A 12,462-nucleotide genomic window follows, 5' to 3' on the forward strand; every position below is an offset into this window, starting at 1 on the left:
AGATCGCGCCACCGCACTCCAGCCTGAGCGACAGAGCGAGACTCCGTCTCCAAAAAAGAAAAAAAAAAAAAAAATTCCAGCCACAGCCAGTCACAGTGGCTCACACCTGTAGTCCCAGCACTTTGAGAGGCTGAGGCCCGAAAGAGTCCAGGAGTTTGAGACTACAGTGAGCTAAGATCACACCACTGCATTCCACCCTGAGTGACAGAGTGAGACCGTGCCTCAAAAAAACAGAAATGAAAACAAACTCCAGCCATGACAACTCACGACCTGACAACACAGGACCTGCGACCTGCATCCCACATGGAACAAGCCCCGGGGACCAGAGCTGAGCAGCAGCTGAGGATCTGCTCCCTGGCCCTGCGGGGAGCTGAGTTTTCGACACCGCTCTGACTGTGGGAGCCACTCACGGTGGGCTCACGTCTGGAGGAGAATTGTGATCAGAGTGATGGTGGGAGATCCCCCAGACATCGGGCAGGTGAGCTGTGGAGGCGAGCTGGGGCGGGGGGCGGCTAGGAGGGCAGGAAGAGACTGCATGAAACAGGTGTGACAAGTGGACATGGGAGATGCTGGGGAGGACATCCCAGTCGGGGCCCAAGTGGCACAGACTGAAGCCTCAGAGTTTTAGGCAGGCCTGATGGTCAGCATGCTCCAGTGGAGCCGGCAAGGTTTCAAACAGGAAAATGCTAATGTGGCCAGTCAGAAGCCACTCCCCCAACCCCCTTCCTCAGCTGCTCCAAGACCCCGAGGGGACAGCCAGGGCGGTAGGGCCTGCCCCAATGGACAACATCCTCCGGCTCCCCCAAGCATCTGCTGCACTGGCTTGAAAGTCACCCTGGGCATTCAGAGGCTTTGTCCAGATACATCGTGCAACAGCAGGCCCCTCCTCACATGGTCTTAAGGGGAGGCCTCGACCCAGCACTGCTGCCAGGCCCTGCCCACGTCTGCAGCATTTCCAGAATTTTCGTGTGATGCAACCATGTCAGCTGCGGAAATGGGTGACCCAGATCCTCCCCTGGGCTGGCATGGGGCGGGCCTGGGCTTGGATACCTCGTGCCCACCTACTCTCCCCTGTGCAGAGGGTACCTGAAGTCCAGGAAGGCGCAGTACACGAAGACTCGGTTGCTGCTGTTGGTGGCCTCACTGTGCTGCTTACGTGTCTGAAATGAAAGAAAACAAACACGATGCATGACGCTGCTGAAGAGGCCCCTGGTTCTCAGCACTGACAGGAGAGCGAGACTCTCACAGCTGGGCGACCTCGGGCAGGGACAGGCACAGCCACCGATGTCCATCTCCATCCATTGTGGGTGTGGTCCCACGTCACCCGGCCCAGGTCATGCTGCCCTCTGCTCCGCTCTCTCCAACCCACCTGAGTGCCCTGGCAGGTGCCGGGTCCTCCCTCTGGGACACTCCTCCCCATAGGATGCTCCCCGCCAGGCAGCCACAGGCTCCCTCCCCACTCCCCGTCAGGCAGCCACAGGCTCCCTCCCCACTCCCCGTCAGGCAGCCACAGGCTCCCTCCCCACTCCCCGTCAGGCAGCCACAGGCTCCCTCCCCACTCCCCGTCAGGCAGCCACAGGCTCCCTCCCCACTCCCCGTCAGGCAGCCACAGGCTCCCTTTCCACTCCGCGCCAGGCAGCCACAGGCTCCCTTTCCACTCCGCGCCAGGCCTCTGCATGAAGGAGCTCCTCAGAGAGATCTTCCCTTCCCTACCTGTTCTGAACAGCACCAGCCCCCTGCCTGCTCTAGCTCCATTCCACTCACTGATGTTTTCATTGTCCTGATCACCATGTGGCACGTTACATACCCACTGTCCACTGCGTGTGTTTGCTACCTTCCCCTCTGCAATGTCAGCTATAGAAAGGACAGAGCTTCTGTCTCATTCATGGCTGCAACCTCAGGACCTAGAGGGCATCTGGCATATAGCAGGTGCTTACTAAATATCTGTTCAATGAATGAACAAAAGAATCAGTGAACAGGCCCATGAGAGCACCTTGTTCTGGAGACTGCCGTTCTCTCCTGGGCTGCTCCTGGGTGCCAGCTCAGAGGACTCTGCAGCTATGGCTCTGCCCTAAATGAAAGGCACGGACTCCTTCAGGAGCCATAGTTGGAGGCACAGGAGACCAGCAACTCCACCAGGACCCAGGGCTGCTCAGAGGCGGCATGGCTCCAGGATAAATGGTGTCTGATGGATTCCCAGTCAGTCAAGTCAAGCATCTCTTATTTGCCCGATGCTTGCTCTGTTCTGTGACCCATTCCTGAGCCATCATTGCTCCAGTGAGAACCTTCCCCCATTTCAGGGTGACCAGCTCTCAGGAAGGCACTGACTTGTGCAGGACAGAGCAGGAGGGCAGCCCCCTTCAGGAGTGCCATCCTGGCCTCTACCAAAAGCCCCTCCTTTCCCAGGAAGCAGCAGCTCTGGTGCCCCTGACAGGCACCTCGGACCCCACTGCAGAATCAAAGCGCTCACAGGGCTCTCATTGCAGCATCTGTCTGACAGCTCCTCCAGCCTCAACCCAATTATCCTAGCGCTGTCTATTCCTAATGTTTTGGCAAAATGGAATGTTTACTCTTTTTGCTTTGTCCCCCACCCCTGCCGCCCCATATCTTAGGGTTATTTTAATCTATCACAGGGTCTCTTAAAACTGCCTGGAAAAGACATCTTCTCCTCTGTCTTCCCAAAGCCACAGCCCGCTGTGAACTCTTGCACAGACAACAGACGGCCCTGTGTCCTGCAGCCACCTGGACCACAGAGGGGCATCAGCAGGGAAACTGCAGCACCAAGCCTGTAATCCCAGCACTTTGGGAGGCCGAGACGGGCAGATCACGAGGTCAGGAGATCGAGACCATCCTGGCTAACACGGTGAAACCCCGTCTCTACTAAAAAATACAAAAAGCTAGCCAGGTGAGGTGGCGGGCGCCTGTAGTCCCAGCTACTCGGGAGGCTGAGGCAGGAGAATGGCGTGAACCTGGGAGGCGGAGCTTGCAGTGAGCTGAGATCCTGGCCACTACACTCCAGCCTGGGCAAGACTCCGTCTCAAAAAAAAAAAAAAAAAAAAAACAGAAAAGACGAACAAAAACCCAGTGGGGGGAGGAAAGCAACCAGACCCATACACATCAACTCGAGGCAAGGACTCCTCAGGAGGGAGGCCACACACCTCTTCCCATCACCTCCTCACCCAGCGCCAGCCCCCCACTCTGCCCCGGGTGTGGAAGCACAGCCCCCAAGGGAGCAGAGGCCGCAGTGGCCTCTGGAAGTCCTGACGCTCTGACTTCAAATCTACATCACTCTTCAAAGGAAATGTAGAAAACAGCCACCACCACCACAAGCCAAGCATGTGTGTGGTCGGAGGGTGGGAAGGCAGCTAGCTTTCTCTTGGATCTGCAGCCAAGATCACACCCTGAAATGGGGAAACTCCCTCCCTCCATCGTCAGAGGTTCCATCACAGCCTCCACTCCTGGGATGAGAAAAGCAAATGGACTCTTCATTCCTGTGTGTGGAGTTCCACACTGACCGGGAACAAACGCTCTCAGCAAGTCTCCAGAAAAGGGGCCTCCAGGGCTCCGAGGGGTGTGACGTGGGGTGGGTGTGTTTTTGACATGGGAGTGTGGTGCTGCCAGAACGTGAGTCATCTGCGTACAGGCTGCATCTCATGCAGAAATGTGGGAGGTGCCCACAGCCCACTAGCCTCCCTGAGGCCTGGGCGAGGCACAGAAGCCAGTTCAGTTCATCACCAGGTGGCTGGGGAATGGGAATGAGGCGCTCCCTCCCTGTGGAGTCTTCAACAGTGTTGGGGGACAGCCGCATTCACCTGAGCATCCTCCTGAAACCTCAAGCCAGGGGCTGCTGAGCTCTGCTGGACAGAAGTGCAGGCCTCCTCACAGGGCCAGCTCCACTGCAAGTAACCTAATTTCCCACTAGACACACTTCACTGGGGTATGTCTAATGGAGAGTGCTCTGTGAGCCCTCAGGAATATCTCCCACAGGATCTGAGACTCCCTCCAACAACCATCATGATCTTTCCAGTTGGGGAGAAGCAAATGGGATTAATCAACTGCTTGTTTATTGCCTACTGTTCACGAGCAAGGTACACCAAAGTGTCTCCTTCTAGGAGATGCAAGCAGGGAGAAGAGAAAAATTTGATTCTCATGATAGCCTGTTAATGCCCCTTGTTCAGAAATGTGCTGGCTTTTATGTAAGTATTGCTATGGTTTGACTGTGTCCTCCAAAAGCTCATGTGTTGGAACCTTAATTCCCAATGCAGCAGTGTTGGGAGATGGGGTCTTTAGGTGGCAGCTAGGTCATGCGGGCTGAGCCCATGGGAATGGATTAATGTCACTGTTATTGGAGCAAGTTAGTTGTTGCAGGAGTGAATTTGTTCTCATGAGATTAGATTGATGCAAAAAGCAAGCTCGACTCACTCTTGCAGTCTCTTTCACTCACACTGGCTTCCCCTTTCCCTTTTCCACCAAGAGATGAAGCAGCACAAGGTGCTCACCAGACACGGCTGCCCGAACTTGGACTTCCCAGCCTCCAGAACTGTGAGCCAAAATAAACTTCTTTCCTTTATAAATTACTCAGTCTCAGGTATTCTGTTATAACAACAGAAAATGGACTAGGTGCACAGTTTTACCTGTAAATAAGTTGGGGAGCTATTTGTCCATCATTGTCCCAAGCAAAAGAGAGATGGCACTGTGGTCCTTAAATCTGATGGTAAGTAAAGCAATATAAGGAGCCGAAATACTGACCCCAGAGCAGTGGGTCAGACGTAGGTGGAGCTCAGCGGAAAGCATGGGGCAGCTCTCTATGCCACCCTCTCTCCAGCCCATCTCACAACTAATCAGGGTTCAGGGCTCTGAGTGCTTGAAATGTCCCACCTTTTGGGAAATCAAGGATAACAGAAGTAATGGGAGAGATACGACAAGGAAAAACCTTGAACCAGCCTCTATCTCTTGGTGCTTTCTGATGTTTCTTGCTTTCAAAGAGTCATAAGACAATCCAGCATGGTTGAGGCATCCACAGCCTGACAGAGGCTAAGACAGGACTTTCAGAGCCTGGTTCCAGCACAGGAAGAAAAAGGTGGGAGGTGGGCAGGACCCTGAGCCAGGCATTTCAGGACAGGTTGATGAGCTGGGCCACCCCAGTGCTGGGAGGGAAAGGTTAGGCCAGGTGAGACCCTGGGACAGATGGCCTATGGAGCAGGGGCTCATGGTGGGGATTTACTATTCTGCCTTCCCCCCACCAGTGCCATCTGCATGTGGATCTGTCTGGTTAAGTCACTCTCCCCAGTGCTGGCTCCTGGGCAGAGGTGAGCCGTGCCTTGGGGCACCAAGGACACCCACAGATGCTGCACTCAGACCCTAAGGACATCCCACTCAGCCCAGGCTCCTTCAGAATCCAGAGGCACCCTTCTTCCAACATGTGATCAAGCCATCTGAGGACAACAGCAGAGACCCTGGAACATGGTACCCCCGAGTCTTCCGTCTCCAGCCCTCCCAGGCCCAAGAGCCTGCAGAGACCTCTTTGGAGTTAAGGCAGCTTGAAGGGGTCTGTCCTTTCAATGGAACAAGTCCTGACCACAGAATGCAGGCGCCACCCCCCACACACATGGTGCTCACATATGCGTGTCTTATTTTTGAGATCATGAGGCCAGACCTCAATCCTAGAGAGCAGCCTCCCCAACCTCACAACCTACTGCTTCCCTCTTCAAAGGCAACCTGAGGACAGCCAAGAGACACCGGCAGAGGGGCAGCCTTGTGCAGACAAGCACAGCCCATGGCCACCTGGGACGCACCAGGGTCAGAGACCCACCGATGCCCCCTACTTCAGAAGATCCCAGGCAGGAAATTTTTGCCAAAGACCAAGAAGCTTCAGTTTCCTGTCTGTTCATCGCCAATGTGGGATGCTGGTCTGGTAACAGACCCGCCCTCCAGTGTGAACTGAACTCTAAACTCTGTCCCTCCTTCCGAGGTCCCCAAGTCCCTGTCTCCTATGGGAAATGTCAGGAGTCCCGTTTGAGAAGAAAGGGGCCCACAGACACCTGATTCTCACGCTCGGTTTATGCGCAGGTGCCAGCCTGCAAGCCGGAGAGGCACACAGAGAGGAAACTGCGTGGCTGTTTCAAAACACAAAGAAAAGAAAGAACTCCAAAACTGCGTGGGGATCTGGGGTTAGGGCAGCTTGCTTCGAAACTGAACAGAAAGTGTTTTCGCATCACCCCCTCGCCCCAGGTAGCACCCAGTCATGCGGCGCTCAGTGGAAAGCTCGGCACACGAAGCCAGGCCGGGACCCACAGCCCAGGTTCTGCATTTGCAATTTAGCAGCTGCGATGTCTCCGAGAAACCTGCAGAGACGGAGCCCACAGAGGAGGGTAGAGTGTGGACCAGAAGCTACCAGAAGCTGGGCAAGGTGACTGAGCTCAGTGTTGTCAGCCAAAGGCTGGGGAGGGAGCACCGTGATGCCCGCATCCCCGGTGAGCCTTGAACTCGGCATCCGGGGCTCCACCCTCTCCTTCCTCAGGCCTCCTGGACACGCAGGACCCGCCAGTGCATGCACAAGTTGCCCTCTATGACGCAGCAGCACTGGGGTCACCTGCACTGTGGCCAAGGTGCATGTGAAGAGGTTCTATCCTTGGGAAAGAGGTCCTGAGCGTCCTGGGAGCCACGAGGAAGAAGCTCCAGAGACAAACTGCAGAATTAACCACGGAGACCCCGCCCCCTTAACTCCGCCCCACTCACATGACCCCTTCTCACTCACATGGCATCCCACTCTCCCCTGACTCTCCAGGACGTCCCCTTCAGACACTCCATGGCCACACAGGCAGGGCACGAGAGGCCAGCCCACCTATAAGGACATGGCCTGAAGTCACATGTGCTCCAAAAGCCAATCAGCTAAGGCTGTGGGTGGGGCCAGGAAGGTTCTGCCCAGGATAGTGCTGTGGGTGGAGCCTTGCGATGACGGTCACACCCTCGTCTCCCTGGCAACCAGCTTTCCTCCCACCTCGGCTCACTGCGCACCTGGCTCTCCTCTCACCTGGATGATGCAGCAGCCTCCACCCCTGTCACCTGCACCGAGTCCCCGCTGAGCAGCAGGTCAACTTCTAAAGCGTGGCTCAGACCGCCTCTCCCTGCAGAAGTCCCCGGGGCTCCCAGCCTCCGAGTCCAAACCAAACTCCTACCCACCGGCAAAGCCTGCGCCCCTCTTCCTCCTGAGCTGCGGACACACGACCCTCCCATTTCAGAAAAGAAAAACGGCGTCGCTGCCCTTCGTCTCTGTCTGTATAAGTGGACTCAGCACCAGCGGGTATTCGCGGGGACTGCGGAGCTGCCTGGAGACCCCTGCCCAGCCACAGAAGGCTCTGGAAGGAGGCGGTCTCTGCTGTGGGCCTGGTTTTGCGGTCACCCCCTAGAATGCTGGAGTCTCGCCTCCTATAGGTCGCGAGCCCATGGTCACCCCACTCAGGTGTGACAGGTCCCCCAACGCTAAGCAGAGATGTGGCCCAAAAGGGCTCCAAGGACGCAGCGGGTGCCCAGGGAGGCTCTTTCCAGAGGGCGCATTTTCTCTCTAGGACAGGATGTTCATGCTCAGAACAGACCTGCACACGAACAGGCCTTTGCTTGTGGCTTCATCTCTGTGGGAATAGAAATGTCCACATTGGATCGTCAGGGATGAGTGACGCTGAATTGTCTTAGGCTCATGTTATTGGAAAGCAAGGGATCTGGGCATTTCTATTGCAACAAGGCAACCTTTATTCTTTCATACATGCAATAATAACACGTTTTAAACAATTTTCACTCATTAGGCTACTCAAAACATTTTTATACAGTTGTCTCATTAGGGCTTATTTTTGGTCTTTTTGTGCCGAATACAAAAATAATATAATAATGTGATATAAGATATTTTCTAAGACCTTGGATTTTGTCTTGTTTTCATGACTTCACTCTGATACATCGTGTTCCACTTATCTTTCCAATAAACGACCTTTCTGCTCAGAAGAACCAGAGTCAGCATCTGTTGCTGACATCCAGACATCTCTAGCACCCCCTCACAGGCTGCTAGAAGCCTCCACTGAGACCATGTGTGTGAGCCCCTTGATGGTTCCTAATGATGGCAATAGTTAACCTTTTCCAAGCACTTGCCCTGCGCCTGGTCCTGCTGTTTTACATGAGTGAAGTCACGCAATGCTCAGCCCTTGCCAGCTGCGCACACTCTTGCCCCACTTTACAAATGAAGCCACGAAGCCACATGGTGGTTAGAGGACTCACGGCAAGTGACGGAGCTGGGAAGGGGCCAATTCAGGACTCAGGTCAAGACCTCCTGGTTCCAGAGCCCCACCCTGACCCACCAAGTCACTCAGCACAGGTGAGTTACACCTGATCTTTATCTGTCTCTTCATGCCCTGGGGATGGAATTTTCCCAGAATGGCCGCTGGTTCCCCCGGCCTGGTACATCATGGACTTGTAGTGCATGGCCCTGCCTTCAGATGCCTGTGACATCAGAGATAGAGGATGGGCCTGCTGGGTCCCCCGGCTCTGTCGGCTCCAGGAGCCTCGGAGTGGGGGGGACGATCCACAGGAATCCATGTGCCTCCCAGAACATGGAAGGCCATGGCCCCAGAGCATCCAAATTCCATCTAATGGCATTTTTCAGGAGTAAAAAAAGAGGCAGAACAGAAAATCTATACAGCTGCTGTGCTCGGAATGAACAACTTTACCTGCTGAAAGGCACTCTTCCCTAACCTCAGTGCTGCAGTCAGTTCAGAAAAGCAATACCTAGAGATGTCTATAAAAGTGCTACAGCTTTTCAATTTAGCTCCTGGGCCATGGCTGCTTGAAATCCCAGCTAAAATTTAAAGGCTTTCTTTTTTTTCTTCCCTTTCTTCTGCTTGTCATGAAGTTGGCCAAATGGTTTCCATCAAAAGATCTAATCCATTCATTATCCTTTTATTTATTTGGTTGTAGCTGGCCTCTATCCAAGAAGAATTTTGGATGACTTACAGAAACAAGAGGAAAGCATTGCTAATGCCAGAGTGTCTTTAAACTTTCAGGAGAAGCAGATATGCTGTGGCTTTTTATATGAGAACAGTCAGGGGTTCAAAGAGGCCTCTATGTGGAATCTTGTCAAAATCAGTGCGGAGTCAAACAGCCTCAGCCACGTGGACCCTCCTCACATTGGAAAAGTCATCATGGTACCAAGGCCTAGAGTGGCCAAGCTCATCCCACTCCACGCCTTCCCTCCCCACCCTTCTGTCTGGTGGGTAAGATAAACATTCTTTCATTCCTAGTAGAATATCTGATATTCTAGTCTGTCTAATGTTGGGCCAGAGGCAGAGAAAAAAACCCAAATGCCCGGAGTTGACCGTTCAAGCCCCACGCATGAGACACAAGCATCATCAAACCCAGCAACATGGTTTTCCAGAACAGAGCAGGCTGCGGTGTGCAGTCACTCAGCCCCACTCGGCCCCAGACCTCTGCCCATCCAGGGTTCCAAGTTTCCATGGGGTTCTGGAACCAGCCCCAGGTCCCCATGGTGACCGATCTGGTGGCCTCAGCAAAGTGGCTGAGGTCTTTAGGGCTTGGTGGGACTTCTCTGAAATCTCCCTCCAGAAGGATTAGGTGCGCAGCGATCAGACATATAGGAGGTGGAGGGCGGCCCCTGCTCAGAAGCCAGGTCTGGAGGAGGCCCAGAGAGGTCTGACAGAGCCAGGCACACCTCCTCCAGGGCCTGGGCTGACCTTGATGATGCCTGACCAGTATTCCTTCTCCGGTTCTTTCTCACTAACAGAAGTAGCTTTGCTCAGGGTGGCAACGTGCCCAGCTAGAAAACTGCAAAATCTGCATCTCTGTCCTCCATTCCAGCTCCAGCTCCACCACCACCAATCCAACTTCCCCACCTGGACATCCACAGGCCTCCCAAATGGAGCATGTCCAATCCTCCCTCCTGACCTCACTCCCAGCCCTGGACTGTCCCAGAGTCATGCCCTTGTCAGTCAGTGGCCACTCTGTCCTTCAACTTTTTGAGCCCCCAAATCCTTGACCCTGTCAGCAAGCCCTGATAGCAGACCTGAAGCTAACATCCTCCACTCCTATCCTGAGCAGGGCTCCCAGTGACGGCCTGTCTACCTGCTCACCCTGCCCTGTACAGGGTTTGTGAAAGCCCAAGTCCATCGCTTCTTCCCTCTGCTCAGACCCTCCGGGGGCATCCACCTTACTCAGGGGAAAGCCAAGGCCCTCAAAGTTGCGCCCAGGCCTGGGAAGATCTGCCCGTGGCCTCTGACCTGCCTCCTCCAGTCCCTTGGCCTCCTGGCCACTCCTCAGACATGAAGGTGTGCCCCCGCCAAGGTGTGTGATGCCTCTCCCCAGACGCCCCCACGATCCCCCATCCACGTGGCCACTCCTCAGGGCAGCCTCTCACAGGCTCCTGCCCGCAGGCTTCCCACCTGCTGCTCCCTGGGATCTGATCTTGCGTGTACCTGTCACTGCCTGTCTGTCTGCCTGCCTGTCACCTCCCCAGGTCCCCAGGACAGGGCAGGATTCGGTCTCTCTGGGCCTGTCCTCTCCCTTACAGCCTGAACGGGTGCAGGCACACAGGGGCACTCCGTGAGCTCCGGTGGGATGAACCCATGCAAGGCGGCCTGCAGGAGGGAGGGTACAGGGGATGAGGACAATGGCCCAGCCAGGTGTCCCTGTTGGGAGTGAACCGACAGGGCCACCGCCCCACAGCCTGGAAGGTGCTAACCAGGCCACCCGAGCCCTAAACATCCTGATGGAGTCACCCCTCGGAGTGAGCAGCAGGTGCAGACACCTCAGCAGGAAACCCTAGGGAACCAAAGCCTGCGGTGCTTGCAGATGTGCGATTACATCCTCTGCCCCTCCCCATAGCAGGGGATGAGCAGCCAGGATTCTTGGGTTTAAAAAAAATTCAAATATTGTGGTGAGCCACAATCCTATGACTGCTGGACCCAGGGTTTTATTTCTTTACTGCCTGTTCATGAGTCTGGAGTTGCCCCACAAATTTGCTTCCGGTTTGACTCAAATGGACTAAAGGCCCCTGGCCTGGCCCTGGAGCTCTAAGGTTTAACCTCAGCCTCACCCCTGCCAGAGTTCACCACAGAGACATCAGGTGTCCCCAGAAACTCCCCAGGGACTGGGCAGCTCAAAAGGTCCCCAACATTCCTGAGAGCCCCAAAGACCGGGGCTGAACCGGGTCTCTTCCTCCACCCCTATAAGAGAGCCCTAACCTGGGAGACTTCCAGCCAGGAACAGAAATTCAGAGTCTGTGGTAATCAAGTCATAAGAACTTTTATCCTACCTTATTTGGGGAAGACAGAGGCAAACCTCTCCCTCATCTACTGATAAAAATGCCCCCTCTCCCTCACACACACTAGCAGCCAAGGAACTACATCTTTAAACACACCTGGCCTCCGGCAGGGGCCTTCCAGGCACTCTGACCCCCTCTCTCCCATCACAGACTCCAGCCTGGTCTCAAAAAGGACCCAGAGCCTGGGTGCCTCTCACCTGAGATCTGTACAAGGGAAGCTGCCCAACCCAGGACAGATCCGCATCAGGAAACACAGACAGTGACAGGCAAGGGCCTGTATCTGATGCCTCCTCTCACAGGACAGGAGTGACTCCAGTTCTGTCTCCAGAGGGAGCTGGGTTCTGGCACCGCACACCAGCCTTGGCCAGTGGCTCCAGCAGACAGAGCCGAGAGTCCGTGCCTGAGCCTTCTCATGATGGTTTGCTTTTCAGACAAGGTTCACTCTCGTTCAGAAATCAAACCCGGCACGAGCAACACCAACAGGTGTGTCTTCACTCTGGTCAATCACTTCCCAAGCCACCCTGTCACTCTGTCTTCTCTCACCTCTACTGAGCCACTCACCTGGTGCAGAAAAAAAGTCAACCCTGAACCCCAGCACCATTTAAGATTTGCGGAGCAGATACTTATGGCATCAGTGTGGGGAATGGGATGGCCACGTGCTTCTACAAGAGCCAAGGAAAGATTTATTCGAAAAGGACTTCTGAGAGTGGGAAAGGGAGTAGAAGGCAGTAAATGCATACAAAGAGAGAGGAGAGGAAGAATCTGAGGGATGAATGAGGGCTGAGATAACAGCCTGCCTAGCGCTGCTCATCCTGCTCGGTAGGTCGGGACCACTAAGCCAAGAGCTGGGCATTTTGATGAAATTAATTTACACATATATGCATCTATGCAGGAAAGCTCACCCAGACCAGTGTACCCAAAAGGACCATCTCAGCACTTGAGGATTCACTGGTTCCCAAATAAAACTCTCCTTTCCCTTTGCTTTCTAAAACAACATATGAGAGTGGGAAAAACATTAAGGTTTGTCTGAATTGAGATAAACTCACTTGAGTAGCAAAAGGGTCTTTTCTATAGAAGACATGGGATCCTCAATTGAGTCATTTCCTCCATTTAGAAAATGTGCTCCTTAAAGAGACCAAGTG

General features: G+C 54.4%; 1 protein-coding gene across 5 annotated transcripts in view; it reads right to left on the reverse strand.

The window, feature by feature from the left end:
- ADGRD1 (adhesion G protein-coupled receptor D1) overlaps positions 1-12,462 on the reverse strand; it is a 222,198-nt gene that overhangs the window by 64,545 nt on the left and 145,191 nt on the right. For all 5 annotated transcript variants that reach the window (XM_030939905.1, XM_030939903.1, XM_030939904.1 and 2 more), the window contains one exon: positions 1,087-1,160. In XM_030939905.1, the coding sequence (XP_030795765.1) occupies positions 1,087-1,160 (74 nt within the window). The remainder of the gene's footprint in view (positions 1-1,086; positions 1,161-12,462) is intronic.

Source organism: Rhinopithecus roxellana, chromosome 10 (genome assembly GCF_007565055.1).
Source record: "Rhinopithecus roxellana isolate Shanxi Qingling chromosome 10, ASM756505v1, whole genome shotgun sequence".
Lineage (NCBI taxonomy): Eukaryota > Metazoa > Chordata > Mammalia > Primates > Cercopithecidae > Rhinopithecus > Rhinopithecus roxellana.